The sequence below is a fragment of the Patagioenas fasciata genome, chromosome 5 (assembly GCF_037038585.1).
Source record: "Patagioenas fasciata isolate bPatFas1 chromosome 5, bPatFas1.hap1, whole genome shotgun sequence".
NCBI lineage: Eukaryota > Metazoa > Chordata > Aves > Columbiformes > Columbidae > Patagioenas > Patagioenas fasciata.
In genome coordinates, this window is record NC_092524.1 from 62,719,762 (window position 1) to 62,736,678 (window position 16,917).

General features: G+C 37.2%; 1 protein-coding gene across 2 annotated transcripts in view; it reads right to left on the reverse strand.

Annotated features, from left to right (window-relative positions):
- The window catches only part of NUDT14 (nudix hydrolase 14), a 59,179-nt gene that overhangs the window by 14,584 nt on the left and 27,678 nt on the right, over nt 1-16,917 (reverse strand). For both annotated transcript variants that reach the window (XM_071809722.1, XM_065839181.2), the window contains 2 exons: nt 15,670-15,713; nt 2,097-2,161 (listed from right to left, as the gene is read on the reverse strand). In XM_071809722.1, the coding sequence (XP_071665823.1) occupies nt 2,097-2,161; nt 15,670-15,713 (109 nt within the window). The remainder of the gene's footprint in view (nt 1-2,096; nt 2,162-15,669; nt 15,714-16,917) is intronic.

A 16,917-nucleotide genomic window follows, 5' to 3' on the forward strand; every position in this document is an offset into this window, starting at 1 on the left:
AGTGAGGACTCAACCATCTAGTGCTAATTAAACATCTTGACTAATTACCCCAGAGTCACTCAGCTGTAAGAAGTCCCAGAGCGGAAATTCCTGTAGAATCGATGTACTTGCCTTCCTTTCCACGAAGTTGTGACAAGGGACAGATGGCTCAACAAAACTCACCAAACTCATCAAATAATATCTTAACTGTGATTCAAAGCAGCCTTGTTTTCTGTCCCTAAAGAGAAGATACATGAGTATGCACAGAGGGGTTAGTGGGGTTTGGCTGACTGGGGAACATGCTTTTCTTTGAACTTCTGATTTCTCTTTGCACCATTGTTTCGTATCTCCTGCAACAGAACATGGTTTATGATTCAGATCTTTGATACTGTTTATTTTAAGTCAATGTAAAAATAAACACCATATGCATTGAAAAGTCATTACACTTACAGTGAAAAAAACAGGGCACATGTTCATAGGTACTAACCCTAGACTTTCCCAAGAACATATTGTTTTACTATATTTGAAAAATGTGGTCAATTTACTACCAAAATGAGCATTACTCAAGACCTTAGTCAGTCAGTCACAGATGAGGAACTAATACGGAAACTGTTAAGATATGTGTGTAACTTTCTTCTCTCTGCTCTTTCCAAATGACTCCTTCAAGCCCAGAGTACACTGAAAAATACGGTCCTGTCTGCCTCACCCCGGCTGTGTGCTCCTGCCGCCCCTCCAGCCAGCATGGACTCTTTCAGGCCAGTCAGATAAGCTGCTTAATCCTCAAAATTATCTGTTTGCAGCCATGTAAGACCTCTGCTGTGGCTGCATAACGGCTGGTGCTGCCAAAGAGAAGGTGGGAATGGACATACAAGGAGGGACGACCGACTTTAGAAGCAGCACAGACATCAGAGGGAAAACCTTTTGCTCTGTGGAACAGGCACCAGGGCAGACAGTGACCATGGAATGGAAATATAACTATAGTGACATGAGTAATGTCAGGGTACGGCCACGATCACTGAACCGCTGTGGGATGTCTGACTGACAGCTGTCCCCAAGGGCAGGTTTCTGAGCAACTCCAGCCTCTGGAACACTTTAACTCCAAGAACAGGCCAGTCTTTCGAGGCAGATTTGACACTTCCATATGGATGATGTAAGGAACATGTCGATGTTCAGTACCTATATATATATATATATATCTATATATGCACATATATGAAAGCTTCTGCCTAAGATTGCTTCAAAGACAGCAACAACTACATGAGCCATTTCATTCGTCTGGCAAATAAAAGACATCGTATTATAGATAAACAAATTAAAAAACCACTTTCTATTTATAATAGTCAATATAGTGCTTCATGAGAAGTATATGCTGTCAGTATAACAGTGCTGCACAGCACTGAAGGGCCTGTCAATCACTGTCAGTGAGAAAGGACAGCATGACACCACCCGAGAAAGTTTCTTATAAAGTCTACCATGAACAGTCTTGAAATGGTCTCTTAGCAACAGTCAGTGAAATATCTTGTGATTTTTTTAAATTAACATGCAGAGAATATGCATTACTTTTTAACTTCCAGAAAGTAAATATTGCTTTGAACTGATCCAAAAACTGAGAAAAAGAAGTAGTATATTAACCTAAATTCACAATAACAACTGGTAAAATGTTGTCCATGTATTGATGAAAAAGCATACCCTCGTTTTAAATTCCCAAGTATACAACACACAATAACACATTAAAAAACAAACAAAAAAACACCAAACAAACAACAATTGTGCTTCTGCACAGAAGGTGCCTACTAAATACTAGATAGGTCAAGAAGGAACTCCAAATGAAACTGATCTGTTGCATGATCGTTGTAGAGCTCTTCGTAATTCCATCCAAAAGAGCACAATGATGGGTCCAAAAGCAGAACGTAAGGCTACCCTGATCATTTGTTTCATCTAATGGAAATTTCCCCGGTTAGGAATTCTGACCAACTGAATAGGGTGGGCTATCATACAAAGAAAGAGAATATAGAACAAAGATTTTATCACCACAGATGCACCAACTTTTAACTGCTAAACCCTTAAAAGCTTGCTTCACTAGAGAGCAAAAGTAACTCTAAAAAAAAGAGGATTACCTGGGCGGAACTGCTTCACCACAACAAAGCACTGCCGAGAAGTATTAAAGATCAGGATTGACACGCTGAGGAAGAAGATAAAAAACAAAAGATCAATGCTTTATGAAGGATTAATGCAGAACTATTAAACTTACATCTTGTGAATTTAATTTCAATGACATAAATACAAAGGATTTATTACTAAAGCCACAATACAAGATCCTTGTCCAAAAATCCATCCAGAAGGATAGATAATGGGTTGTGCTCCCAATGTCCATGAGAATTTATCCCAAGTTAAGTCACTTTTGTCTCCTCCATGCAGATAAAGAAAGCCACCAACCAACTCCTCCTCCCCAATAGAAAGGAGAAAAAAGTCCAACTCCTGGAACATTGCTACCAGATAGTAATAACATGAAAAAAATCCTTAAAAATAAAAACATTTTCTTCCTTTATATCAGTCCCAGATTAGGATAGTCTAACTCTTAAGCATGGTCTAGTCTCATTCAGAGCCAGAGACTTGTGCATAAGCACCGAGCATCTTCTGTCTGTGGCTACTTGCTGAGCTTGGGCCTTTAAACAGACACTATTCAATTCCAATTTTGTACAAATTTTAACTAGAAGCTGGTTTAACTGCTACCACATTCAGTGGCTTTGAAGTCACATTTTAATCTTTCCCTGTCCTCTTTGATTGTTTGAAACACACATCATAGGGAAACCTGACAGGCTGAGTATTGGGAGATGATCTACAGGTGTGGAGTACTGATGGTCCTTGCTGTCTTCTTCACTGAAATTACTCTTGGATTTTACTAGTTAAAAAACCAACCAACCAACCAACCAACCAACCAACCAACCAACCAACCAACCAACCTACCAACCTACCAACCTACCAACCTACCAACCTACCAACCTACCAACCTACCAACCAACCAACCAACCAACCTACCAACCAACCTACCAACCAACCTACCAACCAACCAACCAACCACAACAACAACAAAACAAACAACAAAAAATAACCCAAAACCAACAACAAAAAACCTCCCATAAAAACAAACAAACAAAACCAAACACACACAACCAAACACAGACAAAGGTCTCTCTTCTTAGGAGGTAGGTCATGAAAACCTGCAAAAACAAATGTATATTTTGTTCATTACCATGGCAGCATTCTCTCATTTGTTATGCCTCACTGTATGCAACTGGAAAATTAATTCATTATTCTATGTGTTCCACAATAGATTAGAGTTAACAATGGCATGTTTACCGTTGAGTAAAACTTCCAACTTTCCTTGTAAAAGAGCTGCATATTTATTTTCACTATTTGATTTAATAATGAAGTCCCAGGCTGCCAGAGAAACTGCTATTTGATGATTATTAAAAATAATGTTAATGTTTATTATAATAACACATAAAAACCAAAACAGAAGTCCAGATGTTAACATTTATATTCATGGTTGCTCTTCTCACAGACCCGTACTGCATATCGATGGCTTCCTGCCCCAGGAGATGGCATTTGCAGGCAATTTTAAGCAAAGTGTTTCGCCTTCAGTGAGGCTCAGGAGAATGTTCACTCACTTTACAGGCACAGGGGCTCTTTCTGACCTAACACCAGAAATATCTTGGAGTTCTGGTGCAGGCTGCTGGAAGAAGTTAAACCATAGCCTACAATGTTTTTAAATTTGCTTAAGTATTATTCTTTGATCTTATTTTTTCCCTTTGCCTGGCTGTTCCTCTCCCCAAAGTGGTATTGTCTAAGGTTAGACATCGCACTAAATAAAAGGGAAAAAAGATTCACTGAACCTTTGGGTTTTGACCATGGGTCTAAGGATGCAGACTGCCTGAAACTGGAGACAGCAGCAGTCTAAAGCTGAGCTTAGAGAGACTTTCTAAAGCAAATGGTTGCCCTTTACCTTTCTTTACACTCACCACCCCAGGCCCAATCTTTCGTTCGGCTTGCCTTCTTCAGCACATCTCATTAAATAACTCATACCAACTCATTAAAAATGGCTCAGCTATTAGACATTATTTTTTCCTAAGCGTCAATCACTTGAGATTTTTATGGAACAGATGGGAAAATTAAAAACAATCTGTCAGAATTAAGGAACAAGATCAAATTAAGCTGGAAGGGAGTAGCAGCAAGTTATTGCAATTGTCTGCTTCTCACACCATCTTGAGATGAGAGGGTACAGAAATGGCACAAAGCTGTAGAACTTTCTATTTAATTACTTCTAATTTTCTGACAGACTACCAAAAAATTCTGAACATAAATTTACATCTTTTAACAAACCACAACACATAAGTTCTAATATCTCTTGTCAGAGCTGGAGAGTCATAGAGGAGAAAATTCAGAATTACACCTTCTTAGGAGGAGTCTAACATGAAGAATGCCATTTGGTATTTCTTATTCCACAAGAAACATCACATGAAATATTTCCACAGGCTAGTAGATTTGTAACTTCTGAAAACCTATTTGAAGCTTCATTCAGGACATTTATTTGATTTGCAATAATGATAGAACCATAGAGTCATTTGGTTGGAAGAAACCTTTAAGATCATTGAGTCCAATGCGTAACCTAACACTGCCAAGACTACCACTAAACCCTAAGAACCACATCTACACGTCTTTTAAACCCCTCCAGGGATGGTGACTCCACCACTGCCCTGGGCAGCCTGTTCCAATGTCTGACAGCCCTTTCTGAGAAGATTTTTTTCCTAATATCCAATCTCAACCTCACCTGGTGCAACTTGAGGCCGTTTCCTCTTGTCCTATCACTTGCTACTTGGGAGAAGAGAACAACACCCTCCACGCTACAACCTCCTTTCAGGTAGGTGTAGAGAGCAATAAGGTCTCCCCTCAGCGTCACTGTACTGTTTTTTCTATAAATATAAGAACAATTAGGGTAGCCTTAAAATATTTTAAGCAAGATATGTACCTAAAATGTCATCAAGACAAATCTACAAAGATCAGCTAACCTGAACTTGAGCTTTTATTGTACTCAAGTTTGCAGGTAGTGTGAGCCTGGCCTTGGTATCTAACACAGTATTTTCTGAAAGGGATTCCAACTATTCAGTCAAAGATCTCACGCAGCATTTAACCATTTAAACTTCAAAGAAAAGCCTGACTGAAACAGGTAAGTATTAGGATTCCCTACTGGATATTTGGCTTCCCTAAAATGTCTAAGTCAATGCGCAGAAATACATACAGCTGACGCATGGGCATCTGCAACACAAGAGTCCAGAATCTTAATTTCTCCTCCATACACAAATTCTGATCAGAATTGAACACAGGAAGATAATGCACCTAAAAAAAGACTGATGGTAACACTGAAAGCCAGCGCTTCCCAGCTAGTAACCTCAGTCACTTCCACCTGCTTTTAAATGCTAAAAATTACCTCAGCATTAGTTGAAAGTCTACAATATCGTTTGTGCTGCTTACAAACGAAAATCTCAGTTCCATAGTGAAAACTTTAGGAAACAATGTTATTTAATTAAAAAACAAACTAAACCAAGCAAAACCACACAAAACCAACCAACCAAAACCAACAATACTATGAGTGTCTGTGGTATTTCAGTTACCGCTCTCAAAGGAGACAATGAAAAAAGAATGGCAGACTCAAAAAAAAAAAAAGACAGACAAAGTTGGAATACAGGAATAGAAATAATTTACTTCATCAGTCCCCTTGACTCTCAACAGATATTTTGGGATTAAAAAGCCCTTTGATATCATCAGAAGAAAATAATCAAATGTAGTGTGAAACTACAGAAATATTTAAGAAAGATGCATTTATCTCAGCTGGAGAGCATGTGAATATAAAACTTACATGTAATAGTTTTGCCTGTGTGGTTCATAAGGGAGAAACTGGCAAGACTTATGAATGATACTAGAAGGCAAATTAGCTAGGAAAAAATAAGTAATTTAGATGTCCTATAATTATTTCAGCTTTAAATTATAAATTTGTTTTTCTTTTTGAAGTTATATGAATTTGGCTTTCTTTGTTCACACAGTATTGACAAATTGATCTTTCATGTTGTTTTCTGTGTCAAGACTATAAATCCATCTAGTCTTTTAAAAATATTATGTTTGAGAAACACCCTGGATGAGGATTAAAGCACGTTAGCGAACAAGTGTCCTTTTCTTGCTGAAATGAGAAATGCTGCGCTTTCAATTTTAAAGTGATAATCAAAAAAACCCTCAAACTTTTCTGAGAGCTAACAACCAAAAGTAATTCTTTGGGAAGATTCATCCTTCAGGAGGGCCTACTTCATCCTAAGTTATTTCAGAATTACTTTTGGTGAACATAAGAAAGAATTGCATGCAGTCCCTGTGTTACGTCTGTAATGAAATTAACCATTCATTTCACAGTTGGACACATCCCTGAAAACTTCTGACGTGGTATATAAAGTGCTGTCTTCTTCCTTTTATCAGAGCAGCACCTTGTATTTTAAACCAGAGAAAACAGTCCCTTCATTTTCAGCACAGACATGTAATAAAGCTGTACTCTTTGATTATTCTCCAGTGCAATTCCTTCAGTTTCCCAGAGCTTTAACTATAATGCAGATAGCCCTGAGATTAAATGTGTGTGCTTGCACAATCTTTACTGGTTCATTTAAGTCTTCCTTCAAAGCATTTTACATTTTTCAAAGGCCAACACCAATCCAATTGGCTGCTTAAAATGCAGCCTATTACAAAAGCAAAGCTATAATCTCCTGACAAAAACATTCAGCCTTTCATACTAATCACAGATAAAGTGGATTTGGCAAAAGATAATTAGAGATGTCTAGAAGACTTCTGTATTCTGATGAAATTTGAATGCTTTCTCCAATACAACCTACATATTTAATACTAGGTAAAACCAGACTAAAGCGGTGAGGCACACATGCTTAAGAAAATAAATATTACTTTGGAAGAAATCAAAAGGAAGATTGGTGTCAGTAAACTGAACTGCAGCAGGAAGTTGTTCATGACACCATAAAGCAGGAAGCGTATGTTTGGTTAATCATCGGACCGGTAGAAGAATGAATTAAGAAGTGCTCACAAATCCATATACGTGCACTTTCAAAATATAATCTCTATCTATTTGTAAAGTACTAATTTGTACCCAACAAGAGAATATGATGCAGGACAACTTGTTTGGAATAAACAATCCTCCCAGCACCCTGTTTTCATATAACAATGAAAAAAATAGAAAGTAAATTCAACTGCAAAATAAATGAGACATCAAAGCATGCTGCTCTCAATAACATTCTTTAAGTGTCATATCTTGGCCCGTATCCCAGGATACCCATGGAAATGACACATTGCATCTCAATGGGATTCTTTCAACAAAATATTTTAATAAATAAATTCAGGTTTTATTCTAATTTATTTGATTAAATAAAGCTCTGTGGGCATTATGTGCAACAGATGTCAGAGCTTCATGGGCTTTTGTTCCAATTCCTAATTATTTGTGAAACTGCCATTTATAAATGCTATCACATAATAAGACCAATAAATTATCCATCTCAAAGGCATAAGCCTGACTCCATTCTGAAATGGCAAATATCAAAGTTTTAAAACAAGGTCAGGTTTCAAGGAAAGCTCCCAAAATGAAAAGCTCAACTGTTCTGCCTTGGCTAAAGGAAAGGACAAACCAGCAACTTAATTTCTTAACCTACCAAAACCCAAATATGAAGTAACACAGACTTTGCCAGATATAAATGTATAGTCTCACCACCACTGGAGAGAAAATGCATAGATTAAGGAAGTCAGTTGTTCACAAATTACCTAATTTAGCTATTTTGAAAAAAAAAAAAAAATAGTTTCAATAGTTTCCTCTTTTCCAGGAGATATTTTCAGATAAAATTCTAAAAATACAGGCACTCAGATTATATAACATTTGCTGACTTTGAAATGATTATTTTTACCAACCCCAAATGCAGGACACAACGGTGCTACTGTCTCTAGACCATGTACAACTTTGGCTTGTTCAGACAGAACAGGTTTAACTCAAAGCCACCTGGAAGCAGAGGGAAGACTCTCCTTGATTTGAGCGACTATAAGTGAATAAAAACACCCGTTTATTTTGCATATTATTGTAAATACTAAAAAATGACATTCCTAAAGTTGTGAAAAAAAGATGCCTTTAATCTGGCTACCAGAAATCTGTATTTAGAAATTGATGACTAATCAGCCAAAACTCATGTTTTAAGAATTTTTACGGATTCTGTTCTTAAAATTAGGCAAACATTTAAATTCCCAATGAAGCAATGCTCGCAATAAAGATTTTATTGCCATTTTACCCTATTTCACTGACAGAGCACAGTTTATATGCTGTATGGTGCTTTCATACCACATGTTTTATAAGGTTGTTTTGATTTTTTTTAATGAGAATCTGAAAATTCGGCTTTAGATTTTGTGTATTTCTCTGATAGCTTTACAGCATCAAATACATTTATTTTTGCCTCATTACTATGATTTTAATTAGATTGGATCCTTGGGTAACAACATAATAAGACATCTTAAAAGACAGTAAATACGCCTGCTGAACTCCTGGCACATAAGCAGAAGATCTGCCAAGTCTTTGCTTAAAAAAAAAAAAAAAAAAAAGAAAAACAAAAACAAAAACCCACAAGCATCCAGTGCATTTTATTTGCAAATATAATGTGCAAACAAATCACAGAATCACAGAATTGACTGGGTTGGAAAAGACCTCAGAGATCATCAAGTCCAACCCTTGGTCCAACTCCAGTCCGTTGACCAGATCATGGCACTAAGGGCCATGTTCAATCTCAGTTTAAAAACCTCCAGGGATGGTGAGTCCAGCACCTCCCTGGGCAGCCATTCCAATGCTGACCACTCTCTCCGTAAAGAATTTCTTTCTAATATCCAGCCTAAATTTCCCCTGGCAGAGTTGAAGCCCATGCCCCCTTGTCCTATTGCTGACTGCCTGGGAGAAGAGACCAATCCCCACCTGGCTAGAACTTCCCTTCAGGTAGTTCTAGAGAGTGATGAGGTCACCTCTATATAACGTAATTCCTTGGGTTGAAGGAAACTAACAGGCTACTATGTGTTTGTTTTTTTTTTCCTAATAGCAGGAAAAATATCATTACCCCAATAGCATTGATGATAGACAGATATCAAGCCTAGACCTGAGCATTTTCCATGACAGTGATTACAAAACATGGCTTTCTGATTGTCTTATTGCCTATCGGTAAAAATGGTTTCTTAGTGTTCAATTTAAAAAATACTTTCCACATGAGACACTATTTCTTGTTCTGTCATTGATTACTGGATGAAACTAAAATTACTCCAGCCTGCTTTGTAACAACCCTTTATACCTTTGTGATTAGTAATTTTTCTCTTTAGTTGCGTTGTCCTTTGCATGAACATGCCCAGCCATCATTACCTTCTCTCAGCTATTATTTACCTAAACTTTTCATCATTTTTGTTGTTTGTTGAACTACATCCAGTTTATTTTAAACAGTGCATTATCTTCTGCACTATCTTTGAAGCTAATCATGAAAATTCCACACCATTGACACCCTGGAGGAGACATTACAAAGACAGACAAGCTTTACAGCACAACAGCACATCATTGCACATAAAAGGTACATGCCACCCAAGAAAGTTTTGGTTTTTTTTAATCTACAAAGATGTTAAAAAGCTGTATTTTACTCATTTTAAAGCTACTGTAATAGTTCTTGCACAAAGGAAGCATCTGAGTTAAATTTCATGGTGTCTTATGATACACCAGGACATAAACCAGAAAAATACATACAGGATTAAGTTTCCATAAAGCTCAAATGATCTGCCATATGAAACAGGAGATGGAATTTAATCCACTCCTATAATGTGGTCAGGGCCCATGACTTCCACCCTGTCCCCACAGCCGCCTGCTACAGCCACAGAGCCCCAGTAGTGGCCGCGGCCCCTCCGGTCACTGGTGTGGCCCCAGTGACCCATCACCTGGCTGGGGATGCCGCAGATTCCTCATTCCCTAATTTTGGGGGTGCACAGAAGCCAGCCCTCAGCCAGGTAACTTGCAAGCACGAAGTGACTGGTTGGGTATATTCCTCTTCCCTTTCTGACATCGGTTCATGTTTAACTTGCCTGAAGAACCTCTGTTTACCCCCAGTGCTGGTACCTGCAGGACACAACTCACCAAGGCACAGGTTCCCTTCACCCTGCAAAGTGGAAAACTACAATTTTCATTTGTCTTTGTCAAAGTATAAAGCCTCTCTTCTGAGCAAACAATTAAATTAAATTAGCAATTAATTTGTTTTCAATGTGAAATAAATTAAGCTCTTTACTTAAAAGAAGCCAATCTCTACAAGGCAGGAGTATTATTTCCTCCTCTTTTTAGAGAGATAAGAAAAGACTTAATTTTTTTTTTCCATTAAGAATTTTTAAGTCAGGAACTATTTCTGAGCCACTGTGACATGTTTTTGTAGTTGAAAACATGGCATAACCAAGGTACAATAAACCAGCAGAGTTGTGAGGTTTTTGGTCCTAATGCCTTTTCCTTGTCACATGATATTTTCAGGACCAAGAGGAACTCAGATAACAACCCTGCATGCTATTCAGTCTCCTCAAATTTGTTTTTATTTCAAAGGTAGTGTACTTTACAGTGAATTTTTCATACTTTTAAATACAGAAGTAGCCCTTATTTTGCTTTATATCGACTCACAACATGACCTGAAAGCTGTCCTTCTATTTGTCGACTAGCAAAGGGTACATTTATGTTCCTGTTCTCAAACGTTATTACTCAAAGCACAAAAGTGAGCACATGACTGTACACTGACCTTCATCTGTTCCCAAATTATGTCTTTTTAAATCCTTGAGTCTGTTTAAGAGGAGCTGCTGAAACCTGAAACAACCTTGGCCTATTGCTTTATAAAGTAGATGAATATAAAACTTAAGTATTACATTTCAGGCTCTTACTGTACTAAATACAGCAAAATTAGGATGAGAGAGAATATAAGTGGAAAGTGAGCCTGTCTGGGTTTTTTTTTTGGTTACAGGCATCAATGATTACTTTGTAATATTTGGTATGTTTCCATTTCTAACAGAAAGTCACCATAAATTTGCAGAAGGAAAATGTCCTCCTGGTCAGGTTTTTTATGTTAAAAGCACTGACCTTAAAACAAAATTAACAACTCCTCCCCCCACAAATCACACACACCGCCACGAATTGCTGACTAGTTCTGACAGACTGAAGCCCAAGAAGCATCTTGCAATACACCTTATATTTGAATTTTCATCACTTGCACTCGGCTGGATTTTCATAAGGATATATTTAATAATGAACGTACACATCAGCTGAGCATTCAGAGGAAAAACAGACTTAATTAGTAAAGCAAACAATGCATAAAATAACTGCAGAAAGCATCTTTTGCTGTGTGTCACTGCCTAACACAACAGGCCAGAATTCTCTTAACACTTAGAAGCACCACTTCAATAAATTCAGTCAGTAATTACAACTGAAAAGGGGCAATCAAGGATTTTTATTTTGCTTCATTTTTAGTAATCTTCACTGTTGTTCTTAATGACATAATAAAAACCTTGCAATGAGCTCTGCTAATGTCATCTGCATACAATCATAGAATCATTTTGGTTGCAAGAGGCTCTCAGGATCGAGTCCAACCGTAACCTAACTCTGTCATCAAACCACGTCCCAAAAAACCTCGTCTAAACCCCTTTTAAACCCCTCCAGGGATGGTGACTCCACCACTGCCCTGGGCAGCCTGTTCCAATGCCTGACAACCCTTTCTGTGAAGAATTTTTTCCTAATATCCAATCTCAACGTCCCCTGGCACAAATTGAGACCATTTCCTCTTGTCCTATCACTCGCCACTTGGGAAAAGAGACCAACACCCTCCATGTTTCAAAGAAAGATCAACTTAAACGCAACTCAGCAGGACAAGCACGATAGTAAGTGCATTATTTTCCAATAGAAAAATGGCTTATAAGTTGAGAGATTTCTTGACAATCTTACAATGTTTTGACAGTTGTCATATGAGAACTCTATAATTCATTAAGTATTTAATCTACTTATAAAATCTCAGAAACCTTCAGGACTTTTGGAGATCATCTGATCCAATCTCCTGCTCAAAACAGGACTAACTTTTAAGTTAGGTCTGATTACCTGTCCAGTCAAGATTTGAATTCTCCCAAGGACGGAGGTTCCTCAGCCTCTGGGCAAAGCATTCTGTGACTTAACTAATCCCCATGGGTTTGTTTTTGTGTCCTGCTTCTTCTTTCTGTTACAATTTAAACCTAAATATGGTAGGAAATGCCGCTTCTTCTGTCTATACTGAAAACCAATTGACTTCTGACAACACAGGTTTCGAAGGTTTGCCTTGGTAACAGTTTATTGTGTGGTCGGTAATAATTTTGCAAAAAGTACTTTTTTCCCCCTTTAACTCCCAAGCAATTATATGTTCAGCAGAAACTACAAACTGAATAAAGCAAAGGTGACTCCAGGACTAATACCATAGTTCTAAGTGCTCTCGACCCTAAGAAAGCTCAGGAGCCACACACTGTCGACTCAAGTCCAAATCTGCAATAACTAAGGGGAAAAAGCCAAATATCTAATAAAAAAATCTGCTATTTCAGATCGTGCTAGTGTCACCTCAGTTTGCCTATGGTTAAATGATCTTGTCCTACTGCAATATATTGTAAGATTTTAAAAGGAGGTGATTCACACTTATGGTAAATGAAATGACTAGTGCAGTCCTCGTGGTTTTGTCTCTGTATAATTTAATCAGCTGTTCATCTGAACAGTTGGAAAGGATAAATTTATACAAAAATAACTTAATATCTCTTGCTAAATATTTTCCTGTATTAAGCCTATATTCTGAATATTTATTGAATATTGACTTATTCTATGATTCTCTGTTGACCGCATTTGAAATGAGAGAGAACACGGGCCCCAAAGGCACCCAGCACACAAGCTCTCCGTTCACCGTCACACAGCAAGGAAGTCAGTCTTAGGTAAATGTTTACTTACGCTGACAAAAGAGGACGACAGATAAAGACATGAGTTAGGCTCAGTGTCTGTTTTTATACGATTAGCACAGTAGTTTTTCTGTATTCCTTATCATTAGATTCATTTTACATACCAATTGTATGTGAATATATAACGTATACACATCTATACTCTGCAGAAATGGCATTCCAATGTGTACGTTCAATTTAGGTAAAAAGCCTTTAAAAAAAAAAAAATGGAGCATCTAACATTGTTACAGCATTTTCAGAAGTAAAATAAGTTTTGAGTACTTTTGAAAAAGGGGTCTTAATTATAGAAAAGGGATCTTAATTACGGAAAACACCTACAACTTTCCTGAAGAAGACATAGGCAATAGGAAATAGTGACCAATAAAACTTGTGTCCCCAAAACCCCTCCTCTTCTTCACGATTTTATCCTTCATTAGGAGCACTGAACCTCTAAAGAGCTGTATATGTATGAAGTCCTCTATACTCTTCAGCAAGTAGACAATGTGACATTTCCATATAACTAGCATCACAGTTGTCCTATAAAAAATACAGTAAAACGTAGGGCTCTAATGCATTACAAGGACTTATGAACATGACTTATCTTTCTGATAATAATTGGCTTCATATTCACAAATGGAATTTATGCAAAACCATGGATTTCCTATATAGAAAGTTCACATTATTACCTTTGGTGTCCGAAGTTGCACTGAATTTACTTGTGAAAGAGCGTCAGACATTCTGCAGTTCAACAGTAGTCACTAATAAGTGAGGATGGCAGCTGTTGTACATCTGAAGCTAACAAATGTTATGTGACCAGAGATGACTGGCACGACATGTGGCCGTAGCCTTTTTATACAGTTATGTTCTCAACTATTTTAAAAATGTCCACAAAAGTCCTTCTGAAACACTGTTCTCAAGAAGTTCATGGAAAACTGATCCTTTAATATGTACCCCTCTCAGTCAGTTGCCTATATTCACACATTATCACAAAGTGATAATCTAAAATTTAAACAAAAATACAAATTCTTCATCTGGAAGTCATGCTCTCAGCACTGTGACTGGAGGCTGGATTCACTCACTTGAAAGTACAGTGCATATATTAGATTTCCAGCAATCAATTATCATTTCAGCCTTTGTATCTGCGATCATAAATCCAGGCGCATGCCCATATGGACAGACAAAGTGCAAAGACAGAACTGTCTTTCAGGCAAATTCCAAAAGCAAGTGTGAAGTTCAGTATTGAAATATCACTCCCTTTTCTGTCCTCTTTCTCAAGCAGTACGGGCATTTTTAATCTACCTAATATTTTCCCAGTCTTCCTGGAACTTTTACCTTCATAATCTTTATATTGATAAAAAGTGTTGCTGTCACTTTATAGCCAACCCAGGTACCTACACACAAAAAAACTCACTGTAAGGAGTTAGAAGTGTCACAACAGAGAAAAATTTCCAAAAATGCAATTGAATTTACCTACCTGTTTCACACACAAGAAGATACTTCTCTCAACATGGTTTTGATTGTAAGTCACAATTTCTTTTGCCATTAGTGCTTTCCTACCTTTTTTACATTCAATATATCTAGAAAAGCTTTTTCTAGGGAAAAGTTGTTACTATTGCTTTTTATTTTCTAGTACCTGAATTTTCAGTGACTAGATTAAATATTTATACTTTAAAAAAGACATACTAATATTTTAATATTTAATAACTCTGAGACTAGATCTGTTTCAAATATACCCTATTTGTTATCATTTTCCATTAACAGATCTTTGAAATCAGGAGTTAACTGCTTTTCATCCGTCATAGGAGAAATACAATTGTAAAGACAGAACAAAGTTGCTGGTCATGCATTTCATCCCATTTTGATGTAACGAACAGAGGGCCTGAAAGGTTTGTAAAGTTATTTGAATTAGGCTTTGCCTTAAACATCCTTCTATAGCAGTGATGGAGAGGATTAAAATAGGCTGGCATAATACTAGGATTTTCTCAAACACAAAAAAGAATCTCTACCTTATTCCAAGTAATTGCTGGTGGAAAAATAAATAATAAGCAGTATAACTATAATAACTATAACTTTACGTTACTTTTTCACAGTCTTTATGTCAGGACAATTCCTGGGACTGTATATTCACAGGTGAGAGAATATTGTCACGTGCTTGGGAATAGACCATTTAACGGCACAAATAACAAGGTTACGTATGTGGGAGACAGAGTCCTTCCTTCAGGTGATACATTCACACTCAAACAAGAAAATTTCATACAATCCAGATTTTAAGTTCCAACTTCTATGTGCATCATAAAAATGCACAATACATCATATGACAAAACTCTCATATTTGCAAAGTCAAACATATGACAAAACTCTAAAATTTGCAAAGTCAAGAACCCACAAAACTGAGTGATAATAAGTCACAATAAACCATGAGGAGATTTTAAAATTTCTGCTAATTCTCTCTAAAATAGAAGAGAACTATCTGCAAGTATTACACAAGATGTGAGAACTGAAGAGGAATTTGGAGGAAAAAGAAGTGACTACACATCAACAAAATTTGACAAATGGAAGAGAATACACTATGAAATACAACATAAAGACAAAAGGAAATAACGTGATTAATTCTGTTACCTGTCATGCGTCCTCATAAAATCCCAGAACTTCTTAGTGCCATTCTGGGGGAAAAAAAATAAAACCATCAATAGAACTAATTCCAACTGGCAACTGACTATGATGAAGCAACAAAATATTAATAGGCATTTATTTGAAAACTTGGTATAGCTGGTTTCTTTATGAGACAATTATTCTGGATTTTGATAGTAAGTATTACAGATGCTGACAAGTGTCTTAGGACAGTTCAAAATCTTAGATCCACAATATTACGCTGACAGCTAATTTAAGACTATATTAATCTTTGGGCCCAATTTTGGCCACAGTATCAACTTCAGATGCCCAGTCTAATAATTCAGGTGCTGGAAAGCCATAAGCAGCTGAGTTTTAACCAGTAAAATATCCCATAGATCTAAGTTCTTCCATATTCAGCAATGATCTCCTCTTAGGAGGACAGCTCAGGACTCACCTCCTAAGCAAACTCATTTGGGATCCAGGAATAAGACATCCTTCCCTCTAACCCCCTACAAAGCCCAAAATAGTAGTTTTGCCCACAATACACCTAACACGAAGCGATCGCTCTCTGTTCCACACAACAGCTGCTACTCTGCCCTGCTTGTGGTGGTGAGGACACGGTCTAACCGTAGGCTCGAAGCCACAGCGCTCACCCAAGAACTGGGAGACATAAAATGGATTGTTTTCTCAAGCTGGGCCAGTTTCTGTCCTCTCTTAAAAAGATGAACACCCACTACAGCACAGCTGAAACCAATGCCTGAAAACAAGCATCCTTCCAGTTATAATAAATACATAGACACTTGCTTACATTTATACTCTATCTTCTATAATCACCTACACCAATTCATGCCCACCATTTAACAGAGACATGTATGTATTTCTTTTCCATGTTTATTACAAGTGTGATGGTATTTTCCAGCTGAAATATAACACAAGAAATTCCACTCCTAGGTCAGTTTTAAGTCTATATAAGGAATCAGAATGCAGCCAGAGGAAATTCTTTTGGTTGATACCTGTTATTAGCAAGGCAAAAGCTAGACTTGCTGAAAACCTACATACCTAAAACACAACGCGAAAAGCAGCACAAGCTCTCTGTTATAACATATGCTTAAATGGATGATCAAACCCTGAGCAACTGGTTAATGATTTAAAGCAGGTAAATGTGAGCAATGAAAGAAGAATCAAGTTCAGTTGGTGGGTAAAGGTGCCAACCAATATAGACAGGCCCTTCAGCTCTATTACAGATGTCATGGC